The sequence below is a fragment of the Ambystoma mexicanum genome, chromosome 8 (assembly GCF_040938575.1).
Source record: "Ambystoma mexicanum isolate Mex_15411 chromosome 8, UKY_AmexF1_1, whole genome shotgun sequence".
Classification (NCBI taxonomy): Eukaryota; Metazoa; Chordata; class Amphibia; order Caudata; family Ambystomatidae; genus Ambystoma; species Ambystoma mexicanum.
Genome location: NC_090929.1, coordinates 1,074,533,017 through 1,074,558,991, shown reverse-complemented (window position 1 = coordinate 1,074,558,991; position 25,975 = coordinate 1,074,533,017). Strand labels below are relative to the sequence as shown.

General features: G+C 46.6%; 1 protein-coding gene across 2 annotated transcripts in view; it reads left to right on the top strand.

The window, feature by feature from the left end:
* FUOM (fucose mutarotase) overlaps window positions 1-25,975 on the top strand; it is a 126,528-nt gene that overhangs the window by 82,087 nt on the left and 18,466 nt on the right. Inside the window, exon 5 of one of the 2 annotated variants that reach the window (XM_069611066.1) lies at window positions 22,733-22,806. The exons of the other annotated variant lie outside the window; for it this stretch is intronic. Coding sequence (XP_069467167.1) covers window positions 22,733-22,806 — 74 coding nt within the window. The remainder of the gene's footprint in view (window positions 1-22,732; window positions 22,807-25,975) is intronic. 2 annotated transcript variants of the gene reach the window in all.

Below are 25,975 nucleotides of genomic sequence, written 5' to 3'. Positions count from 1 at the left end.
TCCTAGGAGCGAAAGAAAATCGCCCAAAGTGCAAGACCACTGAAAGAACATTTGTTTGTATGTTATTTGCGAATCAAGAATAATACACCCGTGAACATTGCGTTGACGAGAGTGAATCCAGTCGAGGGTTGTCCACAGTGGGAAATTGTTTAAAAGGACATTTGAATATCCCAAGCAATATTTGGAAGGCCGTAGTGAACCTGACGGAGGGAGGTCCACCTTGTAAGAGGGATCTGAGCCCGACTAAGGGAGACGAAAGTGGCCAAGAGCAATCACCCAAGGTGCAAGGGTACCAAAGGAACCTTTTGTTTGTTTGTTTGTTTGTTATTTTGAATCAGCAAGCCTTTTCTGGAAGAGACTTTTTCTGGAAAGAGACTTAGCCTCTGAAGGTTTTGATAGTATTGAACTTGAACTGTGAACTTCGTGCCGGCGAGGCCAAGGCGTGTGCTGTGGTCGAGAGTCCCACCTTGTCCCGTGCTTCAAACGCAGGGAAGGGAGATCTAGCCATACAATCCTGACTTATCATTTGTGAACACTTCTTTCTTTTCTGGTGAACATTATTCCATACTTTTTTTGTAATTTAGTAGTAAGGATTGGCAATGAAGCCAGTAGGTCTGCCTTATTATTATTTGATAGTCGTAGCTTGCTCCCACCCTTGAACTGTGATCACTTGTGTCTGTCTTTACTGTTGCCACCATGAGTACTTACCACACACACTCACATGTATGACACACACTTTTGATACACACTGTTACAACACACACACACAATTTCATCGAATGCACACTATACATGCTCTTACCAAAGACACACCACATACACACTATGGCACATGCTTTTACGGCACATTCATTTATGACACAAGCACACATACGGCACATAAACTTATGACGGATACTCTTACAACCCAGATTGTACATATGTCTATGAAACGTATTGGAGATATAAATTGTGTACATTTGCCAACTACGCACAGTTCTGCCACCCATTTGTGTAGAAATACTAGTCGCCATGGGTTAAATTAATCGGTTAGTCTGGGAGGCACACAGTCTTTAAACTTTGTGTGCCAGGCCCTTGGTCTTACTGTCCTTGCATTGACCATGGGTTCAACACCTCTTCTCTTGGCCTAACCTTATCACGGATTGGAGTATTCTCCCATGTCTTTCTTTCTACTTCACTATTCAAAGGCACTTCATTTTATTTTTTGTAATGTTTGTGTTGTATTGTGAATATGGGTATTAACAACTAAATGAAAAGTTGGTATAAGTTTATGTGATGCCTTTAGAAATAAATTAGATTGATTCGACTTTCGAGTAATTATGGAGTGATTTATTTGATTATTTTCCACAAGGGACATCCCCATGTTTCTAAATGAATGGACATGTTAAATAAGACATGCACATGTATGGCATGTATGAAGATTCACAGGATTTCGTCACTTCTCACCAGAGGGGAGCCCTTCCCTGTGAGGGTAGGGAGGTCAGCCTGCTCTGCAACAATCCCTCTGGGGGCAGCAGAAAGTGGGAGGTCATGGGTAGAGACTCCCTCATGGAGATAAGGACTCCTGTTCAATGACGGAACTCCCTAATACCTTTGCCTTTGAGACCATGAAACCCTTGAAGTCCAAGAACCCACTGAAAGCGCTACTGTTTGTTGCTGCAATACTCCCTCCTTTCCTCGTTTAAGACTTAATACCACCAAGACGAGGAGGAGGAAAAGGGAGATAGAGTGATAACAAGTCATCCTCCAAAAGTACTGAGAAGAGGAAGATTGGAGGAGTGATACAAACTACTCCTTTTCCAGGTCTCGACAGTACTGAGAAGAGGTGGCCCCAAAGAGGCATGAAGAATACTCCATTGATACAAAAGGACTATGGCACTCTGCTGGGGAGGACCCAGATACAGGACATAAAAACCAAGAAGTGACTCAATGAAAAGAGTCTGGTGTGAAGCATGTGAACCCCGGGAGATTCAAACCTGCGAACGCGGAAGTGAGCAGAAGAAGCTGGTCCTAAGTCGTGAGAACAACTTGGTGCAGTCCTTGTAGTACTCCGTAGTCAGAGGGAGACCCAACCTACGCAGAAGCTGTAGAGAGGCCGACGGTGGCATGACCTCAGAGGTGGACCGTGGGGTCCTTCAACTACGCTGATACTGACAAGCCATGAATCTTGCAGAGCCAGTGCGGGGCAGCGGGAAGCGGAAAGAGGGACACGAAGACTGTTCATCAAGAGCGAGCAAGACCAGCACCCCGGGAAGAATCTATGATGTTGTCACAACCCTTGACCCAAAACCCCACTGGCATGCCCACATGCCAGGTAGGGTTAGGACTCAGGGTTCTATTGGGGCCTCAGGAACCTTGCACTACCTTCCTGGACTCTCCTGGAGTCAGTCCTGGCGCCTTTGGCTCATGTTCAGAATGGGAAACCTCCTTGAAGGGACTACTTTTTCTTTGGGGACTGAAGCCAACATGGAGGCACCCCCACAGTCTAGTTCCTAGAACCAGACTGTGCGGTACAGTGTTTTGGGGTGTGGTAACCCGGGACTACTTTACCTGGACTACTTTACTAGAGGGCTATATAAACCACACCCAAGTTACAGAACGCGCTTCGCGTTATTCTGCAGCCAGCAGCGTGACGCTCATCGTGTCCAGTGTCCTGATACCGGCGATCCTTGAAACAACGGACCTGCAGATGAAACAAAGAACATCATTATTAGTCTCTACTTACCTGCGAATTCCATCCCTCCTCTGTCCGTCGTTCGTCCATGATTCTGCTGCTCGCGGTCATCATCCAGCCATCAGCATCTTCGGGACACTGCAAACGCACCGGAAAGGAAGCAACCTGGAGGGAGAGAGAGAAAGACAACGTTAAAACAAGTTACGTACAGCGCTAGCCTCAGTCATCACAAGAACCTCACCTGGTTGGGCATCTCTAGGCCAGCATCGTTCCGGAACACCTCGCACACCAGAAAAGACCATTGCGACCTGATAAAGAAGAAAGAGTATGGGTTAGAAGTAAAAGGCAAAACAGCGCCGCACTTAGCGCATTGCCCACCAAATCGTAGTACGCTCTTGCATCCTCCATTCTGGCAGGAGCCCGATTCAAGCTGCGCACATGGCGAATCTCCGCTCACCTAAGGGGGAATAAAGAAAGACATTGACCACAAGAAAGGAAGGCAAGGCCATATAAAGACTGCTGCAATTAGATCTAGCTACCTTAAAGACACTTGAATGGGCTCGCACCAGTGAAGTAACTCGGTCGCTCAAACCCGCAGAAGACTCCCACCCCTGCAAAGAGAGCACGCCAGACATCACAACAAGGTGAGAAGAGGGCCATCGGGTCGAACCCAGGGCAGGTGGGAGGAGACTGTATCTGATATTAAATCCAGTCCTCCTGTGCTTTCAGGCCCGACTTCCATCGAAGGCACCACCCGGGATCGGGAAGGGGTCCAGGGCGAATCCAGCAACCTGGGCTGAGTGTCGTCCCCGTGGATACCAGGTGAGCGTAACAGACGTGCCTCCACCAGAAATAAGGTAATAGGAGCAATGGGAGACCCTCAATCTCCCTCATCACACTAGTTGCAAGAAAGATACCAAGAGTCAAGAGGTCCTCACTCAAGAGTAATCTCCCTCTTCACAATAACTGCAAGTGAAATAGCTAGGATAAAGATTGGTACTGGAGTGGTCTCCTTCACCAGAGGGTTTATGGAAACCATGGCAAAATCCAAGGACATTACTGGAGTGATCTCCCTAGTTGCAGTAGAAAAAAATAAGAGGAGGACATTCGAGGAATATATATAATGCAGACAGAGAATATTTGTTGGACATTCAACCAAGCCCAAAGAAGTCCCTGGGAGGAATTACAAGGCCTTACCAGAACTTTTGGAAGAGACTATCAGATATCAGCCCTTAAGGCTGAACCAGTTGGGCCATGAGAAGGGAGTCATTCTCATGGCTTCATTTATGTTTGTTTGAATACATTTGGTTAGTGATAGAGTCAGAATAGGATAGTTTCGGGCAGAGGACTGATTCTTTAGTCTAACAACCACCCTGACGAAGAGCACCTGAGTTAAAATTCATCTACGTAGGGCACAACATCTAGGTATAGGGAAAGATGGGTCAGTTTCTTGACCATGAATAAGCTGTGGTAACAGCAATTTATTTTTCTTGCACTTTATGCAGATGAGGGATTCATCAAGCCTATTTTTGTAGCCTTCCTGTTACCTTGAGGATTTTTTCTGCATTGCAGATAGCATGCTCAGCAGGGCCCGTCCGTTAAGCTTTTTGTTTAATACACTTATTTCTGTGTGGTCTGGTCTATTTCTTATTATTCTAATACAACCTTGAGATTGAAATGCCACCCATTTGTCTGACTCCTTCTTCTGACATACCACATATGTAAATTACGTATAGCTACTATACATACATATAGAAATTGACATTAACCGGACCACATTTAATGTTCATTTTTATATGCATAGAAGATGTGTACAAAATGTAAATTGCATACAAGTATGAAATGTAAACTGCCTGGCTAAAACGCCATATGATTGGACTCATATACACTCGTGTAGCAAACACTCATACAACATACTCTTACACCATACTCCCCACAAAAAACACTGAAGTTAGATATAAAACATTTTTGCAAATCAAGAATTATGATTCATCTCCCACAAAGTTAGTGCTCAAAGAGTGGGAACAACCTAGTTAAGGTACTCACAGTATACCATACCACCATAAAACTCAGAAGTATAAACACACACTCCATACTGCTACAAATCCAACTTTAACACTCACTTCAAGTATTAGGCAGGCTACATCAATATCATAGTTGAAGTGAGTGTTAAGGTTGGATTTGTAGTGGTATACTGTCAGTGTTTCTAACTTAACTGTTATTTTTGCTCTTTTAGACTTTAACTCTTTGTGAAATTACTCTGAACTCTTTATTTTAATGCCTGTATCAATATAATTTTAGTGTTGTAGCTGGTTACAGGAAATGTACATTTGACAAAGAGTAAACATTTTCCACAAACTTAAGACATTTTCTATGTGCGTTCACCAAATTTAGTAGGCTATTTTTTGGCCATAATAAAAGTCATGCCAAATTTGGTAAACTCTCAAGTATTTTTTGTCCTGTTGTTTTTGCTTTAAGTTCAGACCCAAAATAGCATGTTTGTGGGGTGTATATATTTTGTCCTTCTATTTTTGACTTTACAAAATATACAACAGGCTTACCTTGCACTGGTGAGTGCCGCAAACATTTCAGAAAATCTGCTCCAAACTCAAGATATTACATTTTTAAAATCCCATAAATTTGCCTATAATTTGGGCAAGCCATACTGTCTGGATGCCCAAAAAAAGACACGTGTTTACAGGTGACACTTAAGAATACACACACAGCCATTTCATCTCGGGCAATTTATGTACTATTCTATTTCCAAGAGCATGAGGATAGTAGGAAAGTTATTGAATTGGATGAAATTTAAGGTTTCTCTGCGTTTAAATTTAAAATGCTCTCGCTCATATGTTCATACAATGTGCTTATTAGGAGGACTAGTCCATCTAGGGTCTTAATACCCGTAAGAATAGTAGTCCCGCCATAGACTGTGAGGGCCAACACAGACCTCCATAGTGCGCATTATAGAATCCAGTGAGAATTTCTTTTTTTTAAGAGTTAAGAATAATTTATAAACTTCGGCAATGGGAATATTAAGGCTCCCATAAACACTCTGAAACAGAAATAGAAAAGTCTCCAAAATTGGCAATGACAGTGTGAAGATACAAATAGTCAGAACAAAACAACAATTTCACTAACATAAACAAAGTTCAAAATACTACAAATTAACCTTAACTCTCAGTGCACCGCTACTTAACAACACTTCCTTTGCATATTAGGTAGGTCACATCCATGCTGTAGTTAAAGTGTATCTAGTCGAAGTAGGGATTTCTGTTGTTGAAATTATGGTTGTACTATTTTGCTGGATTTACATTTGTTTGTCTGTAACATTAAAACAACAATTTATCTTCTGTACATTCAGGTTACATTCATTTTGGGTTAAACGTTGCTGTTTTTGTTTTAATATCTTGTTAATGGCAAATAAATAGACCCCATCCTAAAACCACCCTACAGCATAGTTAATCAGATTATAAATGCTGGAAGACTCCAATGTCATAGCATTTTATTTCTCACATTGCCTCATTCTCCTGCCACCAACACCACCCTAAATTCCTTTGTAAGAGATATTACAATTTCCCTAGTATTTTAATGGGGAGACACCCTGTTGAGACAAGAAAGAAGCCGGCTGGTTTGCAATAATAATTTCTTTTATTAAATAAAATGGCATCAAAGTAAATGTGGCTGGTGATTCTCCATTTGTATTACTAGGGGACTGCACCCACATCTCAAGCTAAACCAAATATGAACCAAATCTAAATATAGACTTTTCTCTATATGTAGGCGCTGTAAAGGGGTGGAAGGAGGAGATTGATACTTCGGTGCATGATTGTTGACAGAGGCGTTTATTAAACAAATAAGGGTTGGAGAAATACCCAACACTACCAAAATGGCTGCCTCGGTCGTGCCTTTATGAGAGGCACTCATCTCTGCAGCTGTACTATCCGATTGGCCATCACCGCCTACGAAGGGCCTACGAAGGGCCATTACCATTGGCCGGTAGGCGTAAATCGGCCCCTCAATTTTAAGGCCCATATTCAAAGGCACTGTCTGTGCCTTACCTGGCTACACAGAGCATTTCAGCGATGGTGTGTGGGTAGGAGCCCCACCACCGGAATCATCCTCATGCTGCAGGAGCAGTGAGGCCCCTCACCCATCCCGCAACTCTGGTGAGCCCAGCTAAATTCCATCATTATTATCATCTCAGAATTCATGAAACCATTCTGCTAAGTGCATTTCGAGCACTCGCATCCACTTGTGCTTTCACCTCACCGTGCTCTGACTCTAATAGAGAAACGAGGAACAGCATCCTCTAAAAAAAAGCGTTTATTCCCCTTTTTCACCCTGATTTCATTGCCCTTTGCTGAAGCAACCACCACTTCTAAAATGGCTGCCTCGTTCGTGCCTTTGTGAGAGGCACTCATCTCTGCAGCTGCACTATCCGATTGGCCATCACCGCCTACTAAGGGACATTATCATTGGCCGGTAGGCATAAGCACGACCCACAATTCGAAGGTCCATATTGAAAGGCCCTGTTTGTGCCTCACCGCAGACTCTGGAGACATTACTCTGTGCAATACACCTAATCGTGGGCTTCCCCATGCTGCGTGAGTTACCATAGCAGCAACAGCGACGTCTACGCAATAACGCGCTGCCTCCCACCTTGCCACAGCCTTGCCTAATGCTGCCATGCCTGGTCAGACAAGCGCCGCCGCCTCCAAGACACAACCCACTGGCCCTGGTAAACTTGGGCTTATGCTCTATCTTACATCGTTATCCATGATAAGCCCCACAGGCAGTCGGAGTTTACAGGATCCTGAGCCCAGCCAGACCCTCTGAACTTATGCTGTCTTGTTAATCATTTCCATGTCCAGACTGTACTCTGCCACACTCGCAAGCACTCGGTAATCACCACAAGTGCTTAGCTGACTTCCCGCAGACCCCCTCACAAATAACCTTGGCCCCCCACTCCCATCGCGCCTTGTTGTTAATATGCTCCTGCTCTCAATGTATTATGCAATACATGTACTTACACTACGTGGCATACCTTGCTATTACCGCCTGCCTTAACATGTACAGTAATATGTGTTTGTTTTGTTAGACTCAGTCGACCACGCTGGACTTACCAGCTACCGCCTAACTGCATACTCTCAGTTATCCTAACTCTGTTACTCATTATTAACTCTGCTCAACGAGCTATTGTAAACTGGCTGCTCCTAACCTCCTCTTGGGCCTGTTGTAACTGTACCACGAGCGCGAAGCTGCGCCAGTCCTCCAGCTCCTATATCTACGAGTTGGATATAACTGCAATGGTGCCTTGCTTACAACACTGTCTCATGTACGAATCATGTACTGCCACATCATGTTGACATGCCTTGCTTAGCCACCTTATCAGATTGCACCAGTGCCCACATGGTACTTGTGCTAGCACCCTTTCTCCCTCCAGTCCTAGCACAGCCTAGCTCAATGCACAGCAACACCTAGAACGAACCCAACTATCCACGAACCTTGACATAAACTGTCGCAGCGTACCCACACAGTGTGTTCCAACTACAAAGTAGCATGTGCTTCACCATGCCGCACTCCTACCCTGTACCTGTACTCACCCACGCTCATTATCCTAGCGCCACCCTATTGACCATGTCTCCTAAACTCCCTGACTTCACTGCTATTTCACTGACTCGTTTTTTCATCACTTTCATCCTAACCCACAGCAAGCCAACTCAGATGCACACCTTACTAAGATTACTGGAATGAATCAACTCCTTACTAGATTAAATCAATCCATTCCCAGCACACCAGCTGACAGAAATAACATACAGTCTAAGCGGACCGACAAGCACCCAAGCCCCTTGGCCTCAACCTACACTCCGTCGATTCCCTTGGAGGAACTCGCATCTGAACTCCAGAATCCCCTCCCACTCGTGCGCTACATCCAATAGCCACCCTAGTGGATCAAAGCCAGGAATCCCAACTCCGGCAGCTCCAAAGCCATAAATTCTTTGTCCACTACCTGCTTGTCCTCTTGCAGACCTCTTGCTAAAGCAAACACCAGCAAACCACCAACCCCGCCTCAACTACAAAATACTGACACTAAGCATCCCTCAACTACAAACTTTAATTTTAAAGCTTCCACCATCCAGGGTGCCCTCATCAATGCCAGATCACCTCTAGCTCACGCCCTAGATATTGCAGACTTGATCACAGCCAATGATCTTGACTTCCTAGCGATCACCGAAACATGGCTCGATGCAGCAGCAGGCCCGGCTCTCTCGCTTGCTGTCCCTGAAAACAACTCAAGGGGCCTCATTATGACCCTAGAGGTATGGAGTAAAACGGCGCCGTAAAAGGTGCCGGCGCCGTTCACTCCGTACCGCAACATTACGAGTTCCCCTCGCGGGACAAAGTAAGCACGCCTGGGAAAACCAGGCGTGCTTACCGGGTCCCGCGAGGGGAATAGGGAGCAAACAACACGGCCATCTCATAATGGCCCGTTGTTTGCTCCCTCTCCCATTCCCATTCAGCCCTATGGGGGCTGAAATGGGAATGGGGAAGGACCGTGTCCGGGTCCTTGGAGGGAGGAATTACCGGGCCTTCCGAACTCGGAATGGCCCGGTAAGTCCTCATTCCGAGGACCTGGACCCCGACGCGATTTCGGCAGCAGCCATGCCGCCAATAGCGCCATGGTTACCGCCGAACTTGTAATGAGGGCCAAGGACTGACAGACCAGCAAAGGCTGTGGAGTAGCCATCATCGGCAAGAACATTAGTACCATCTGTGAAACACCCAATCCCACCTTCCAAGCAGGTGAACTACTCTCGGTCAAAATGACCATCTCACCCACTACTCTCGGTCAAAATGACCATCTCACCCACAACCACGCTGAACATACATCTCATCTACAGGCCTCATGGCCCCTTATCGTCATTTGAGCACGACATAGCACAACCCCCCTCCACCAATACTATGACCAGTACCCATACCCTACTTCTCGGTGACTTCAATCTGGGCTTCAATTACCGTACAAAAAAACATGCCCTGGCCCTATCCAACACCATCTCATCATTAGGTTACTCTCAACGCATACACAACCCCACCCACACTAAAGGATGCACCCACCACTTTTTTCAGAGGGTGGACTCAGTCCCCCCAGCTAAAATGAGAAACCTATGTCCTCTTTGAATGTATGCATTAAAGCCAACCACAGGGATCGAACCACAGTAGTCAGGGTTCACCACTGCACTATTTAACCTGATGAAAAATAGCAAACAACTAAAGGTCAAATGTTTCATTTGGGTATTGAATGTCCCAGGGAAAACATTTGTATCAGTTCTTGGAGTTTGAAACATGCACACCTTTTTAACGTTTTCAAAAACACTATTAAAAGAAAATATCCTCTCTTCGTTTTGTGTGTGTTGATTTTATGAAAGACAAATGCCATTTGTCTTGTGCAATATAGGTGATTATGCAAAGCCAATTTCACCATGGTAGGCTAATTTCTGGCGACGTCACATCCCATTGCATTTGCTGACGAGTACCCCCACTTTAATTTTTAGGACTTGACCCCTGCCCTCAACTGTAACACTAACATTACTTCCAATGTCCATTTCCCGTTGGTCGGACCATCACATAATCACCTTCAACATAGACAAGAATGCAGGAGTTGACCCCACTCCACCTCAGGCTCCCGCTGCACCTGCACTTTCCAGAAACTCACGTAGTATCACAGCCGACAACATCCTCCCCTTGCTCCACCCTATCACAGCACTCCACAACCTGCAAACCAAAGACCCATCAGACTTACTGGACCTCTATAATCAAACTCTCTAAACAGCTATTAACAAAGTAGTGCCACTCACTCTACGCAAAGCTAAACCACTAGCCCACCTCAACACCTGGTATACACCCAACCTGAAAGCCCTTCACAATGTTAGGAAAGATTTCATTTTATATGTAATTTTCCATCCAGTTATACACCCCCAAACGTTTTGCTGCTGTTTAAACACCTTAGTCTGACTTTGCCAGAGAAGCACAGCCTTCTGCTGCACTCCTCTGGGCTTTTGCTCACTTTTTATGTGGAAACTGACATGCCGATAAGACAGTCAGTAGTGGGAGACTTTGTTTCCCTTAGTCCTTTTCCATTAGATTCTCTCGTAGTACTTTTTAGGAGATGTGCAGATGTGTCATGGACAGGGCTGGTGGCAGCTTATCTTTTCATATAATTTTAACCCTTTCCTGCCATTTAAACCGCGTTAATCACATTTGGCACGAATAGGTGGCCTGGCTCCAAAATGGCTTTGCCACAAGGTTCTTTGTCCTGTCCTTTGGCCATCTTGCCCCTTTGCCTTCCCCAGGTCGAACCAACCCGGGTCAGTACTTATTTGGTCATGCAGTTTTCCGCGAAACGCCAAGCTTTTGTGGGCATCTGCATGACTTGTGTATGTGTGTGCCTCCAGGATATGGGCTGGGGTGTCTGTCCCCAATACTCATCTTGGATGCCAGAGACTCTGGAGTGCTGTGAATGCCTGGGACCACCGTGGTCCATGATTGGTCCACGTATGGAGTGTGTGTTTGTGAGCAGATCTCCCATTGGGTCCTCTTCGTTTTGGCACGAAGGACTCTGGATAAGAGGAGGCCCCAAATAAACATACCATGTCGATCTCTGGAGTTCTCATTGAACGAAGGATAGGATCCAAGTATCCTGAAACTACGAATCTGAGTCGAGGAACCGCTGGTGACCCGCTGGAAGGTTTGGCACCCTGAGCCCGCTGTTGTCCTGTGGGATCCCTCTGCATCTGGTCATCCTAGAAGGTCTGCGAAGACGCTTCGACCCATTAGAATAGGGGGACCAACTATTCTTGGCACCTTCATCAAAACCTGCAATTAAGCATTCTCGGAAGTGTCCCTGGGCCAACCAGTGGGCTGACCAGCTTCCGCAGGACCTTTGCTCTGTCTCCGCCGCGGTTTCAAGGAGGCCCTCGAAACTTGGTATACTGTTAGCTCTGTGTCCACGGCACCCTCACACCGAATTACGTGCAGTTGGTGTTCCCAGGTCTGAAGTGAAACGAGTGCGCCAGGACCTGAGTAATGGCGGTTACTGTGTTGCCCCACCACGGCAACGATCTTTGCAGGTGCACTGCATTTGTGACCCTCTTGCATCTGAAGCCTGCTGCAGTGAAACTGGCCTGATCCATCCATCAGGAGCGGAGAAATCGCCACTGTCCCGTTTGGGAATATCGCTGTATCTTCAGAACTGAAAGCCACAGAGATGTCCTTTTTGTCGCATTCGAACCTGCAACCACAGTGGATTCGACTGGCGAAGTTTGGTCCAGAGTGCGCCTGGGGCCGGTGAGTAATCATAACCCTAACCGGTGGCCCCTAGCACCTCCATCCATTTTTACGCACGAGTGGCCCCGGGGTCCCCTCTCCTTTCCACTTCTAGTGCAAACTAGCAAATTATTCCATAACCTTGGAATCGCCTCTGCCTTCAAGTGGAGGCCCTCCTCGAATAGTGGAAATCTATTCTTCATTGCCTCACCCATCTTCCTGAGCTGCTAGAGACCCCTGAAGAAACCCCATTTTACCCATAGGAACAACCGTGTGCGCCTGCAGTTCATGTACTATTAAGCATAAGGCTCCTCTCTTCTTAGGGTTTGGACTGCCTCTTAGGTGTGTGTTTGATGTTGAAGGGGACTAAAGACTATCTGCACTGCCTATTTTCCTTCCCCTCTAGGTTGTGAACATATTTGTGCCTTTAACCCTTTAGACCCCAATGGTCTTCTATATATCTTGTATTGATTGTGTTGTGTTGGTTTGATAGTATTGCTGTGATTCTTTTACTGTGTGTTGAGCTACAAAGGCCTTGTAATAAATGTGTTTATATTTTTGATATATATACACCTGTCTGGGAGTAATTTGTAAGTGCCCTTCCTCTTTGTGCTCATTGAGGTCCTTCAGTCACCCTCACCCCTCCTGAGACTTAGTCTTGACCATAGCTACCTTGATTGGTCTGGCTTGTCCAGAGGTTACCCTGATCCAAGAAACTAGGCTGGCTTTCTGAACATCTGCCCACCAGGTCAGAGTTCAGAAATCCGTCTTAACATGCAATATGAAAAGAACAGCTGAATCGAACTGGAAATAATTCCCAACGCTACGGAACAAAGGAGTCTTTTCCGCAGCATCTAAAAACTACAAACAGGCAATGCTTCGTACTAAAAGTACCACGTATAACTAGAGAATCTCAAATGCTAAATCAGAATCCAAAGAACTCTTCCCCATCTTGAGAGAACTTGAGTCCCCAGTTACACCTCGAGAAAGCTGTATCAAAGACGAGAGCTGGTGCTCTGGGATTCAAATAGCCATAATGGACAAAATCACCCTCCTGCAAACCAAAACTTTAACCAAAAAAAATCAGCATCAAACCTGCTCAACCGACAGCCAGCCCCATCACCAACAAATCAGACATGCTATTCGAATTTTTCACCTGTCTCGAACAGTGTAACTGAAAAGAACATCTCCATCCTCAGTCCGTCAAGATGTCAGGCGACATCTGTCCGGCGTCACTGATTAAAGACTGCACATCTGAACTGACCTCCTACATCACTAGATTAATCAATGCATTTTTCGAAACTGGCTCTTTGCCATCCAATCGTAAAGATATCTGGGTCCTTCCCCTCCTAAAAAACGACTCTAGGCCCCTATACACCGACTAATTACAGACCTATAGCAACAGTACCCTTTCTCTTAAAAAAATTTGGATAGAGCAGTTTACCTCCAGATTCAAAACCACTTGGAAATTAACAATCTCCTCGGCATTCGACAATCTGGCTTCTGCCCAAGACATGGGACGGAAGCAGAGCTCTTCTTGACATTTAAAATGCAAATGGATGAGGTAAAAGACAATGGTAACTTAGCGTTCCTCCTCTTATTAGACCTCTCTGCAGCGTTTGACCTAGTCGATCACAATATACTATGCAACCACCTAGCCTCAGCAGCCCACTTCTCACCTAAAGCAATCCTTTGGATTAAATCCTTCCTTAGCCATAGAACCATGAGAGTCGTCTCGCTACTCTCAGCGGCTTCACCTGTTCCGGTTACTTTTGGAGTGTCCCAAGGATCCTGCGTCGACTGACTCTATAAATAATTTTCACAAAGACTTTTTGACCGACTTGACGGACTGGGTGTCACCTACACTAATTATGCAGATGACACCCAAATCCTGATACAAATCCTGAATTCGAATCGCTGAAAAAATCTATCAAACAATCCAAGCCTGGATGGCCCTACATGGGCTATGCCTCAACGATGATGAGACGGAACTCCTTCTCATAGGCTCCCAACACCATCTCAACAAACTGTCCAACTCTTTCAAATCATTCATCATAGGTGGCAACATTATCAAGGTGTCGAATTAAGTAAAGACCCTGTTTTTACCTGGACTCATTAACATTGACTCGACAAGTCAACGGCATTGCATCTGCCGCAGCTTACACATCCAAGCTCATCACTGCCTGTAGACCATTCCTATCACCTGACCGCTGCATTACCCTAGATAGAACCCTCGTATTGTCTAGACTAGACTATTGCAATGCTTTGTATGCAGGCATTAAGGCCCAGAATATCAACAAACTCCAAGTGATCCAAAACAACGCACTAAGAGCAGCCCTGAACATCCAACATCTCAGCGACCCGAAGGAACACTCATTGGCTTCCCATTCTCTCATCCAATTAAAGAAAACACTTGCCTTGACACACAAATGCATACACAAGCTATCACCTAAATATCTCACAGATAAATTCACACCCAATCACTCCTTAAGGCCCACGCGTTCTGCCTACACACACTTCCTCTTCACACCAAGATTCAAGTGCCAGAATGCCGGTGAAAGTAGCTTCCCTGTGGTGGCTGCTAAACAGTGGAACAATCTTCCAGCAACATTGAGAGCCGAAAGTTCCTACTGGGCTTTCCGTAAGTATCTCAAAACATGGCTCTTCACTCAGGAGCTAGCAAAATAACCTCTATGTTCACCCCATGTACTCTCAATGCACCCTGTGTTATTGTAGATACCTTTATTATCGTTTTGTACTGTACTGTGTCTATGCAAACTGCTCCACTGTAATAACTTGCTACTTGCAACTCTACACATCATAATTACCATAGACTGTCTTGCATCACATCAACAATTAGAACAACCTGACCTGTCATGGGGCCTCATTACGACCCAGGCGTTGGACCATGGTGCTAATAGCACCATGGTCCATGCCGGTAACTTACCGACTCCGCCATGGCGGAATGGGGAATTACCACCCCATTCCGAGGTTGGCGGGGCGGTAATTCCCCATGCCGCCAGGGCCCTTCCCCATTCCCATTTTTGCCCCATAGGGCTCAATGAGAATGGGGAAGGCGCTAATTACGGTACCGTAAATTACGGTGCCGTAATTAGCTCCTAGGTCCCTTTGCGGGTTGGTTTTTTAACGCCTGCTAAAAGCAGGTGTTAAATTGCAACCCGCAAAGGGACCTCGTAATCAGGCGTTAAGGGTTTAATGGCGCCGACACCTTTTACGGCGCCGTTAACCCCTTAACGCCTGTGTTGTAATGAGGCCCATGATCACCTTGTATTTTATTGTACTGCATTAAGACTAGAACACTCATGTAACCTTGTACCCATTGCAACCAGAAAACTCGTGCAACTTTGTAACCATTGCAACTAGCCCTGCAACTCTGCAGCCATTGCAACTAGAACATTCATGCAACTGTGTAACCTTTGCAACTTGCCATGCTAGTTGTCTGTCAAGAAAACCACCTAGATGTCTTTGGGCTTGGAGCGCTATACAAATGACTAAATAAATAAATAGCTGCTGCACATCGAAGTATAAAGCCTTTTACGTAATGGAAATGTGTTGAGAGTGAGTGAGCTACAGTGTGTTCACCAGATTTCCCTACTTTATTAAACTGAGAATAAAGTAGTATGTTTGGTTATTTGGGCCTGAGATCATTAATTCGGTAATCCCATTCAGCACTTGGAATGCTCCAGGTGCTATTGCACATCTTAATCTAATGTAAAAAGGCGATTTTCTTTAGTCTCAAAGTGCTGTTCCACTCGCAAAAACAAAGTTCCAAAATGGTGCAACAAATACATTCCAAAAAGGATGTGCAACCTTACTGCCAGGATGTAGTGCGCTCCAAATGTTCAATGGGGTCGTTTATCTCTTTCATTCTCCTTGGATTCACAGCCCACTATCCTGTTGGGTACTGTGACTATGAAGTGTGCTTTGCTTTCTCTTCATATATGAGTGAGTCTTAGGGCCTCATTACACGGATGGCGGTAAGGATTAACGGTCACCGGTAAGGATACCGGTGACCGTTAACCCTTACCGCCTTACTACGAGGTCCCTTTGCGGGACCCGACCTTAACGCCTGGTGTAGACCAGCCATTAAAGTTGGGACCCGCAAAGGGACCTTGGTGCTAATTACGGTACCGCAATTTGCGGTACCGTAATTACCGCCTTCCCCATTCCCATTATACCCTATGGGGCAAAAATGGGAATGGGGAAGGGCCATGGAGAAAGGGGGAATTACCGCCCCGCCAACCTTGGAATGGGGTGGTAATTCCCCTTTTCTCCATGGTGGTACTGGTATGGTACCGGCGGCAACCATGGTGCTAATAGCACCATGGTTTACCGCCTTCCGTGTAATGAGGCCCTTAGGCTTTGCCTTCTCTCTATTTGCCAATTGTTTTTTTTGCTGGATTACTACTGCTTTGCTGGTCTTAGCCAACCTGCTATACTTTCCTGCCAGGTGCTGTGCATATGAAGACTGCTTTGGCTCTTTCCTCGTGTGGATGTGAGTTCTAGACTCAATTTGGCTTTAATTGTGATCTTCGTGGTTTGCTTCTATTATTAATACTACTACTACTTCTTTGCTCACAGCCAACCTGGTGTACTCCCCTGCCAGGTGCTATGGGAATGAAGATTGCTTTGGCTCTCTTCATGTGGTAAGGTCTTGTTTTTGCTTCTATTACTGCTGCTGCTACTACTACTACTACTACTACTACTACTACTACTACTTCTTCTTTGGTCACAGCCAACCTTGTATATCCTCCTTTCAGGTACTGTGACTATGATGATTGATGTGGGGGCTGTGATTCGATATATGGGTGCTGGTCCCAGACTCGCTTTTGTGATTCTGCCTTCTCCCAGCCTTCCTGCCAACTGTCCCGGTCTCCCGACCTCTCTGGAAAGCTTACCGGTGCTTCCTAGTCATTTGTGGGTGCTTTTGCCTACCATTGCTTTCCCTTTGCTGCCTTCATGGCTTCCGGCGGCTTTGCGCTGACTCCTGGCCTCTGAGCTGCGCATCTCGGCTTCCCCACGTACTCCAGGCTTCCTGACTGAATGGGAGCTCAGGCATCTGCCTCTCGAGTAAGTCTCCGACAGAGATTCTGGGGACATTGTTGCCAGCTGGTAAACATCCCGTTCTCAGTGCTCTCTGCATCTTGTCTCCTCTACAGCTTGGGAGGATAGCTCAGGGGCAATGCGCTCGTCTTGGAAGCTAGACGACGTGGAGCAACACAGGTTCGATCCCCGGGGCCGCACTTAGAAACCTCTGGGTATTAAGCGCGTTATAAATAACCAATTACAGCTGCCAGCATTCGAATCTCCTGCTTCCTCCTGGGAGGGCCTCTCTTTTGGCAGTCCTTCTTCCCTTTTTATTAGACAAATGGCATTAGCCATTCTATGAACTCTAGTTCGCGCACCTTGGTTCTGCGGCACCTGCCATGTGGATCCAAGCTTCTTCCTCATCCCAGCAGTGAGATCCTCACTCTTCACTATGTTGTTGTTGCTCTTCCTCGTCCCAGTATTTCTTGGGGAAGTGACATTGGGCCTCATTACACGGTAGGCGGTGAGCCATGGCGCTATTAGCGCCATGGCTCATGCCGGTAAAATACCGGCACCGCCTTGGCGGAAAGGGGATTTACCGCCCCATTCCAAGGTTGGAGGGGCGGTAAATCCCCTTTCCGCCATTGCCCTTCCCCATTCCCATTTCTGCCCCATAGGGCTCTATGGGACTGGGAAAGGCGCTAATTACGCCACCGCAATTTTGCGGTGCCGTAATTAGCTCCGAGGTCCCTTAGCGGGTTGGATTTTAACGCCTGCAAGAAGCAGGCGTTAAATCCGCCAACCCGCAAAGGGACCTCGTAGTACGGTGGTAAGGGTTAACGGTCACCGTTGCCATTAATGGTGACCGTTAACCCTTACCGCCGTCCGTGTAATGAGGCCCATTATCTACTCTGCAGACATGCACGGAAGTGTGTGGGGTTATGTCTTGTGCAGGATTACAGGGTGAGAGAAGTTGGGGTGTAGGGGAATAATACTGCATATCTCCCAAGGTCTCGTCCCATAGGGGGATTCCCTCCACATGAGATCTGCCCGATGGGTACCACCCCAGGGGTACTGGTGGGTAGCAGTCTCACCTCCCTGGCCCCATGGGGAGGGGCTTCCCCCATAGAAGCAGTGTCATCTTGGGATTCGGCACAGCACACAATTTGATATTGATGGTTTGATAAAAATGTATTCAAATGCTCTACAGCACAGATTAATGCTCATGATAGCCCCCTTCTACTCTGAAATGAAAAGGTGTATCAGTTCTCAGAGTAAAGTTTAAAACACTTGGCTGCATTTGTAGCTCACAAAACATGAGGCTTGAGCTGATTTAAATCGCACTGTTTTTAGACCGTACTTTTCACCCCACCATTAAACTCCACTCTGTGTTCTAAAATAGTAAATAATTAAATTTGTATTTGTTTTTTTTCCTCCAAAAACAGCTATTATTTATGCGTAATACTGAAAACGTGGTCCGAATTCCTCACAGGGAAGCTATATCAGTATTATTGAAATCCTCTAAAACATTTTACAATTCCTAAAATGCTTTTTTTAGTTGGTGCATGCGTTTTAACTTTTTATAGGGTGTGGGTATAGACAGTTGGTGTACGGTGGGGGTAAAGAGGGTTAGGTGTGGGCGGGTGGTGCTAGAAGGTTAGGGTGGGTGAGGGGGAATCGATTTGTGCTTCAGGTTTAAGGGCACAATGCCCTGCTTTCCTAAAAACATTTGGGGGATATTTAATCGGTAATATTGTCAAGAAGCCCAGATTGAAGTTTTCAGCACTGCCCTGGCCACAAGACATGTCTTTTGGTGATAAGGTTTATTTCAGTAACTCCTGCCGACTACTGAGTTACAATGATGTTCGACAGTACTGTTTACAGGAGCACTGGGCCTCATTATGACCCTGGCGCTAATGGGTTAACGGCGCCGTAAAAGGCTGCGGCGCCGTTAACCCATTAGTGCCTGATTACGAGGTCCCTTTGCGGGACCCGACCTTAACGGCTAGTCTACACCAGCCGTTAAAGTAGGGACCCACAAAGGGACCTTGGTGCTAAGTACGGTACCGCAATTTGCGGTACCATACTTAGCGCCTTCCCCATTCCCATTGAGCCCTATGGGGCAAAAATGGGAATGGGGAAGGGCCATGGAGGAAGGGGGAATTACCGCCCCGCCCACCTTGTAATGGGGTGGTAATTCCCCCTTTCTCCATGGCAGAGTCGGTAAGTTACCGGCATGGACCATGGTGCTATTAGCACTATGGTTTTCCGCCTGGGTCGTAATGAGGCCCATTGTGCCATTTTGCAATGTTACTGTGGAGCTATTCCGCAGACCACAATGGCGCCTGGGAACAGAAAGTCTGATAGGTATACATTTTATAGTGCAGCATGCGCGTAATGGAGAAATGCCATGCTATTAAAATGGCATCAGTTGGGGACAAATCACAGCTACCTAGCCCCAGTCTTCTACGCTGCCGAAAAGGGACAGTACAGACTTGCCTTTTCGAATTTACTTTTTAAAGGTAGACCGTCCTAAACAGGATTTCAACCTTAGTAAAAAAAAGAAAGTGCACAACAAAAATATACCGTTACATACACTCTGGTACTGTGCAATTCCCCAACATGTGACCCTACAGGGAGCAGTCCTTTCCGTAGCATATAATGAGGACGCGAGCCAACCAGACAGGAAATACCTCGTTTTTTTTTTTAAACAAGACAAAAACCCACAAGGTAACTTTGCTTACCTTCACCTGGGAAACGACAGGAACACCCGGGCTTACCGCTAGCGCTGTTACCTTCCTCACATGCTTAAAACGCCATGGCTTGGCGGATAGGGCACACTCGCTACCAACAACTCAATGGACTGAAAGTCTGTATGGGTAATGCCGCCTGCCGCACTTCATTCTCTCCTAGTTGTGGCTGAACTGTACGGCATTGGAAATGGCAAGATCTTGGCTCTCCGCTCCCCCTTTCAGCTGAGCTGACTGGACACACTTTTCTCCTTTTTGGCTCCGACGCCAAAACGCCCTTCTCCAAACACGGGGGATGTAAACCACGTGACATCGAGAGTGGAGCACAGCAGCCAGCCAAAGATCAAGGCGCAGACTAATGAACGTCATGCACACGCCCCTCTGTTTGGTTCACTCTTGCCAACTCTTGCTAATCACACAGTTCTTTCTCTTTTCTCACTATAAGGGATTCACCTCCCTTAGCTTTTCAATTACGTGTAGGTCAGACTTTCAAATGTACCGGGTGTTTCGCTTGACCCCTGTATGACCACTTTCACCTTTTCCTTCTGGCTCTGCTAGGGCCTGGTGTTAGCGGTAGTTTCAACAAATGCGGGATCAACCATAGTCTCTCAAATGAGCACCCACATGGTGCTGGACTCCTCTGCAGCTGGTTTTCCCTTAATGTGAACAGTTCTTTGAACTTTCCTTACTTTGCCATTTGCGAATTTCATTCAACACAGTTCGGTTTCTTATCGGTTCTCCCCTCGACTCACCGGCTGTGATGAACCGCTTGGCTTTTCTTGTCTCTGGAGTCAAGGCCGGTACCACAGTAGCAAGTGTCTCTCCCTGTTGTGATTATCCGTGTAGGTGTGCTCCGTGTACCATTGACATCTGCTGCAACACACGGTGGCTATTGTTTGCAGTCTTACAATTCCTTCCACTGAGGCTTTGAGGGTCTGGGTCAGAAAGCGCATGGTCGCTTCTCTCCGTTCCACCCCTCCGTTTCTTGCCACCTTTCTCATCCTGTTGAACTGCTGTGCTTGGATAGCTGTCTTGCTGTGTGGTCTGCCTTGCTCACAGTGTGCTCTTGTGCTCCATCTTTTGTCCCTGTGGGGAAGGGAAAGGGCTGTCAGTTGTGTGTGTGGTTCTGGTCAATTGCCTGACTCTGCCTGACCTTGTGTTGGGACATTCAGGTTAACGGTTCTGGTGTTAGTCCATTGTCTTTCGTGGTGTGTTTGTGTTGGAAAAGGGGGTCGAGTGTTTGAGTATCCTACGTGGTATCCTGGGAAAAAGGCGTTATAAGAAGGGTGATACCGCGTCTCAGCCGTCAGTGTCTGGCTTCCACTCCCCGAGGACCCCTCATCCAGTTGATCCTCCCTCCCTGGTACACCCCCAGGAACTAGATCCAATAGCAACGGCTGTGTCCTGGCCATCTGGATGACAGATCCCCAGGGACTTGTCAGGGAGACACCTTCAGGGTTCTCAGACATCTGATACATCCTTTGTACAGCATAGGTGCATGGAAATGGTGTAATGATGGAAAGTTGTTCAAGCATACTGCTTATTTGTCAATCATCAACTTGCCAGTTGTGCAAAGGAAAGAAAGATGATAATTACTCATTGGGGAAATGTGGGTCTCTTTTTTCTGCCCATTTACTAGTATGTACCTTTCTAACTAATAATGTGAATGGTGGATACAAACACAAGCCTTGTATGTACAAAAATCCATAACATATTTAATTGTCGACAGTTGGGCATTCATGTTACTTATGTGCCCATTAGGCACTTGCCAGGCTACTGCCAAGCACTCGATTACACCCTTCCAGGGTGCAGAAGGGGAGGCAGTTGTTTACAGTGATTGCTGCACAGAGTAAGAACCGGCTGCGGCCAGTGCCACAGCAGCAAGTGGTGCAGCGATTGAATGTTGCTGAAAAGGGCTGGCATGGTAAATGCAGCATCACTGATGGGCATTTTACTGCCAATTACAGCAGCAGTCGCATTGGTCTTTCCGGGGCTTGCAAAGCTAATCTAGCTGTATTGCTGTGTTTCTCCTCAATCGTCACTTTGCTAGGTCAATGAGCATTGCACACCCACACGTGTGTAGGTGAATTAAGAGATGGTTCATTCTGATTTCAACAGTAGTAGTCTCCAAGAGGCTCTCCAATATGCAACCTCAAGAGTCATATAAGTAACCTTCTACTATGCCACCCGTGCAGTGCAGACTCGTGTGACCATTGACTGTGACGTTCCATGCTTTAGTCTAGCTGACCTTCCTAACCCCCCGCCCTTCAGCCCGCAGCGATGATGGCTCTACAACAAGTAATAATTCATGTCTTGCCTGAAAAGGCATGCTGATTGCCTACCTTTGCCACCTTTCATGGCTCTACGCTGCCATGGTTGTCTCATTATGGTGCCTCCTACTTCCCGGCCTTCACACGGTAACCTAACGCAACTGGCGAGCAACAGTTTAGGCTCCTGCGAGCAACACATTGCTTGTGACCTCCACATTGGCGCTTACTGCCCTATACCAATACACTCTGTGATCGAGTCCATCAGGTGACAGTCGGTGCATCCCTGTACCATCAAGCTGTGAGGACAGTGGGCAGGCATACACATGCACGTGCACACACACACACCACATCCCCCACTGAACTGACTCTGCTTTCCGCTGTCAATAATTTGGTCTATCCAGTCCTGGGGTGACTAGCCCCGTTTGCGAGTGCCAACCCCATGAGGCATTCTGCTCTAAAGGAGACCGTAAGCTACATAACCGTAGAGGTGACGGGCTTCATAGCCTGTGTCGATAACCAAGCCTTGGAGTTATAGAGTAAAACACTATTTGTCCTAGTGCTTGGATGCCTCTTAGTGTTACACACAGGGTAACATAAGTGTGTTTACATTGGTATCCATGACATGCTTCTAGTACTCACTTTCTCACTGATCATTTTTATAGAGTGACCTTGAAAGAGTGGAGAGATTTGCCTTTTATGAACGTGCCAAGACGGCCTTTGCTGTGGTGGCCACAGGGTAAGTGTTTCCTTGTTTCTTCCATTGCCAAGTAAGCTATTTCAAATGAGAGAATGACAACGTGTTATGTAATTTATGTAATGTCATTGTCATTTGTATAGCACCTTATCCCATTGGTATGGCCTCAAAGTGCTGTAGGAGCACACACTCGGGGGTGGAAGTCCAGGTATGGGAAAGTCATCAGGAATTTAGAATGTGCATGTGCATTTTAGCCAATGCAAAGGTAGATGGGGGTGGCCATGTCACTGCTAGCAACCCAAGACGATCTGGCAAGCGGATGGATGCTGTGAGGTAGTCTGTAGAACATCCGAGGGCAGGAGACATTATGTGTGCAACCGACCACATTTTTGTCGTGGTGGGATAGCTGCATTCTTAGGGCAGAGATGTTGTGCAATGTGTTTTAGAGTAGTGTATGATAGCAGATACCTGCGCGTCAGTGGCCGTGCCTTCGGCTATCTTACATAAACATGGAGTGTGATACGTACCTGTGTGTCCTGGCTGGTTTCCATGTTTCGTAGATGCAGCTGAATTTAAAAGGGTAAATTCAAAGAGTGTGGCTAAATTCTACACAGTGTCTATAGTCAGAGCAGCTAACTATAACACAGCAGCTTTTGCAAAAATACAGCTAAATGTCATGTACTCAAAAATGCAGCTAATTATGACACAGCGAATATACTCCAAAAGAATGCAGTTAAATATAAAACAGTAGCTATACATAGAAATGCAAGAGCTCATCAGGAGGCAGGGGAGTTGAGTTCCAGATAGAGGGGGCTTGGCCGGAGAAGGAGGACCCCCCTGTTAGGAAAGATTTCTCTTACTGCACCTTTCCTTCCATTTTTATGTACCCCCAAACCTTTTGTTTTTATTTTTGATCCTGACCTGTACTTTTTACAGTGCAGTACAGCCTTAAGTTTCACTACACTGGGCCTCATTACGACCCTGGCGGAAGACCATGGTGCTGTTAGCACCATGGTCCATGCCGGTAAGTTACCGACTCCACCATGGAGAAAGGGGGAATTACCACCCCATTACAAGGTTGGCGGGGCGGTAATTCCCCCTTCCTCCATGGCCCTTCCCCATTCCCATTTTTGCCCCATAGGGCTCAATGGGAATGGGGAAGGCGCTAAGTACGGTGCCGCAAATTGCGGCACCGTAATTAGCACCAAGGTCCCTTTGCGGGTCCCTACTTTAATGGCTGGTCTACACCAGCCGTTAAGGTCGGGTCCTGCAAAGGGACATCGTAATTAGGCGCTAATAGGTTAACGGCGCCGCAGCCTTTTACGGCGCCGTTAACCCATTAGCGCCTGGGTCGTAAAGAGGACCACTGTCTTTTGCTCATCTCTTATGGAGAAACTGACATGTCCTTCATGCTGTCAGTACTGGGAAACATTGTTTCCCTAAGTCTAGTTACTTTGTTACTTTTAGTAACTTGTTATCACTTGTGATAACTTTTATCATTGTACAAGGCATTTTACAATGCAGTACAATGGGGTACACATTTTGTTTTGCCCTAGACTAACACTTAAGGGATTTTTGGTTACTCTGTGTGCTAAATGGACAAGCTCTGGGCAGCAGTGACTTTTACCATTTTTGTTTGCTTTTTATTTTAGCCTTACCGCCCTGTTTTTATTTTCTCGCTTGCTCTTTGGCCATCTTGTCTTTTAGCCTTCTACCTGGCCTGTGAGGCCAGGAAAATCCCTATATGGAGTTCCAGGGCCCAGGAAAGCAGAGGCTTTGGCGGGCTACTGTAGGGCTATGTATATTTGCTGGCAGGATGTGGGCTGGGACTGTCTGGTTCCAGTGTTTCTGAGTGTATTGCATGAGTGTTCCAGTCAGTGGTCCTGATTGGACCACTGCTGGGGTGTGTGTGATTGGCTGGTTTTGCTCTTGGCTAGTGGGAGTTTCGTCTCTTACCTGGCTTTTGGGATAAGAAGAGGACCCCTGCACAAACTCCGGAGAGATCCTGGAGTAACCTGAAGGAGCCAAGACTTCTGTCCATCTGTGAGACCCGTGAAGAGACCCAAGACCTGCCTGAAGGAGGCCTGGCAACCAACCTCTGCTGCTGTCCTGGTGGAGCCCTGACTTGCTGTTGATCTTCAGCAGTCCTGCAAGGGAGCTGCGACCCGTGGAGTGGGGTGATCATTCAATCATGACATCTTCTCAGTACCCTGTAAAGAAGAGCTGTCGGAAGTGTCCCGGTGTCCCGGACCGTCCTGTGGCTGACCAGCTCTGTGTTTTGGCTACCGTGCTGCGGATGTTGCCGTTCCACGTTGGAACTTGGGAGACCCACAGCTTATCCTACAAGACAGACTTTACCTGAGTGAGAATTCGGAGTACTAGAGCCTATGAGACCAAAGATAGGAGGGAAAGTCTGACCACGACAAGTGAGTCCCTTTGCATTGCCTCTTACACCCAAATTTCGGCATCCCACTCTTTGGCATCGTTGGCGGTTACAGCCGCAGATGCGATTTCATACCACCAACAGGGAGCCTCAAGCTCGGAGGAGCGGTCTAGTGGTTCGTGAGAAGGACGAGAGCGAGACTCCTCCTTCCACTCCGGAAGTACGATATGAACGAGAGTTGCCAGGAGTACTACGTGTTGCTACGATTCATCACAGCTCCGCTCCGTGAGTTACTGAAACTGCGATACGTGCCTCTCATCGAGTTAGATTTAGGGAAGCCTTTCTTTACTTTAGTCTGCTTACATTTCCTGCAGGACTTTCCTCCATATACCCCTATTCAGTCCGACCCAGCAGCTCCACCCGGCTCAGTCTTACGGACGAAATTCTCAGCGGTCTTATTACCCGTTGGTCAATCCCGCCTCGACACTACCCTCGAACTCCCAAGACTCAACAAGTGATTTCTGCATCCTTGCCTATCCAACAGGTAGGGATCTAAACATTCAGGCTTTGCCCCCCTTCACTTCTCTTCTCACAAAACCTTATGCAAACACTTCCCTTCTGTTTTTCTTTAACCTATATTAGATCGGACCGCATCACCAGCCAACAGAGACTCTCCATAACACTCCTTGGGATTCTCCCACAGGTACATCTCACTCATTCAACCTTGAGTAACCATAAAACGAAGGGTGCTACAGATAGTTAATTCTACCTATTCTATTCCCACAGAAGAGTCTCACCCAAGCCAATTCATCGCGACTCCCTCTGGTT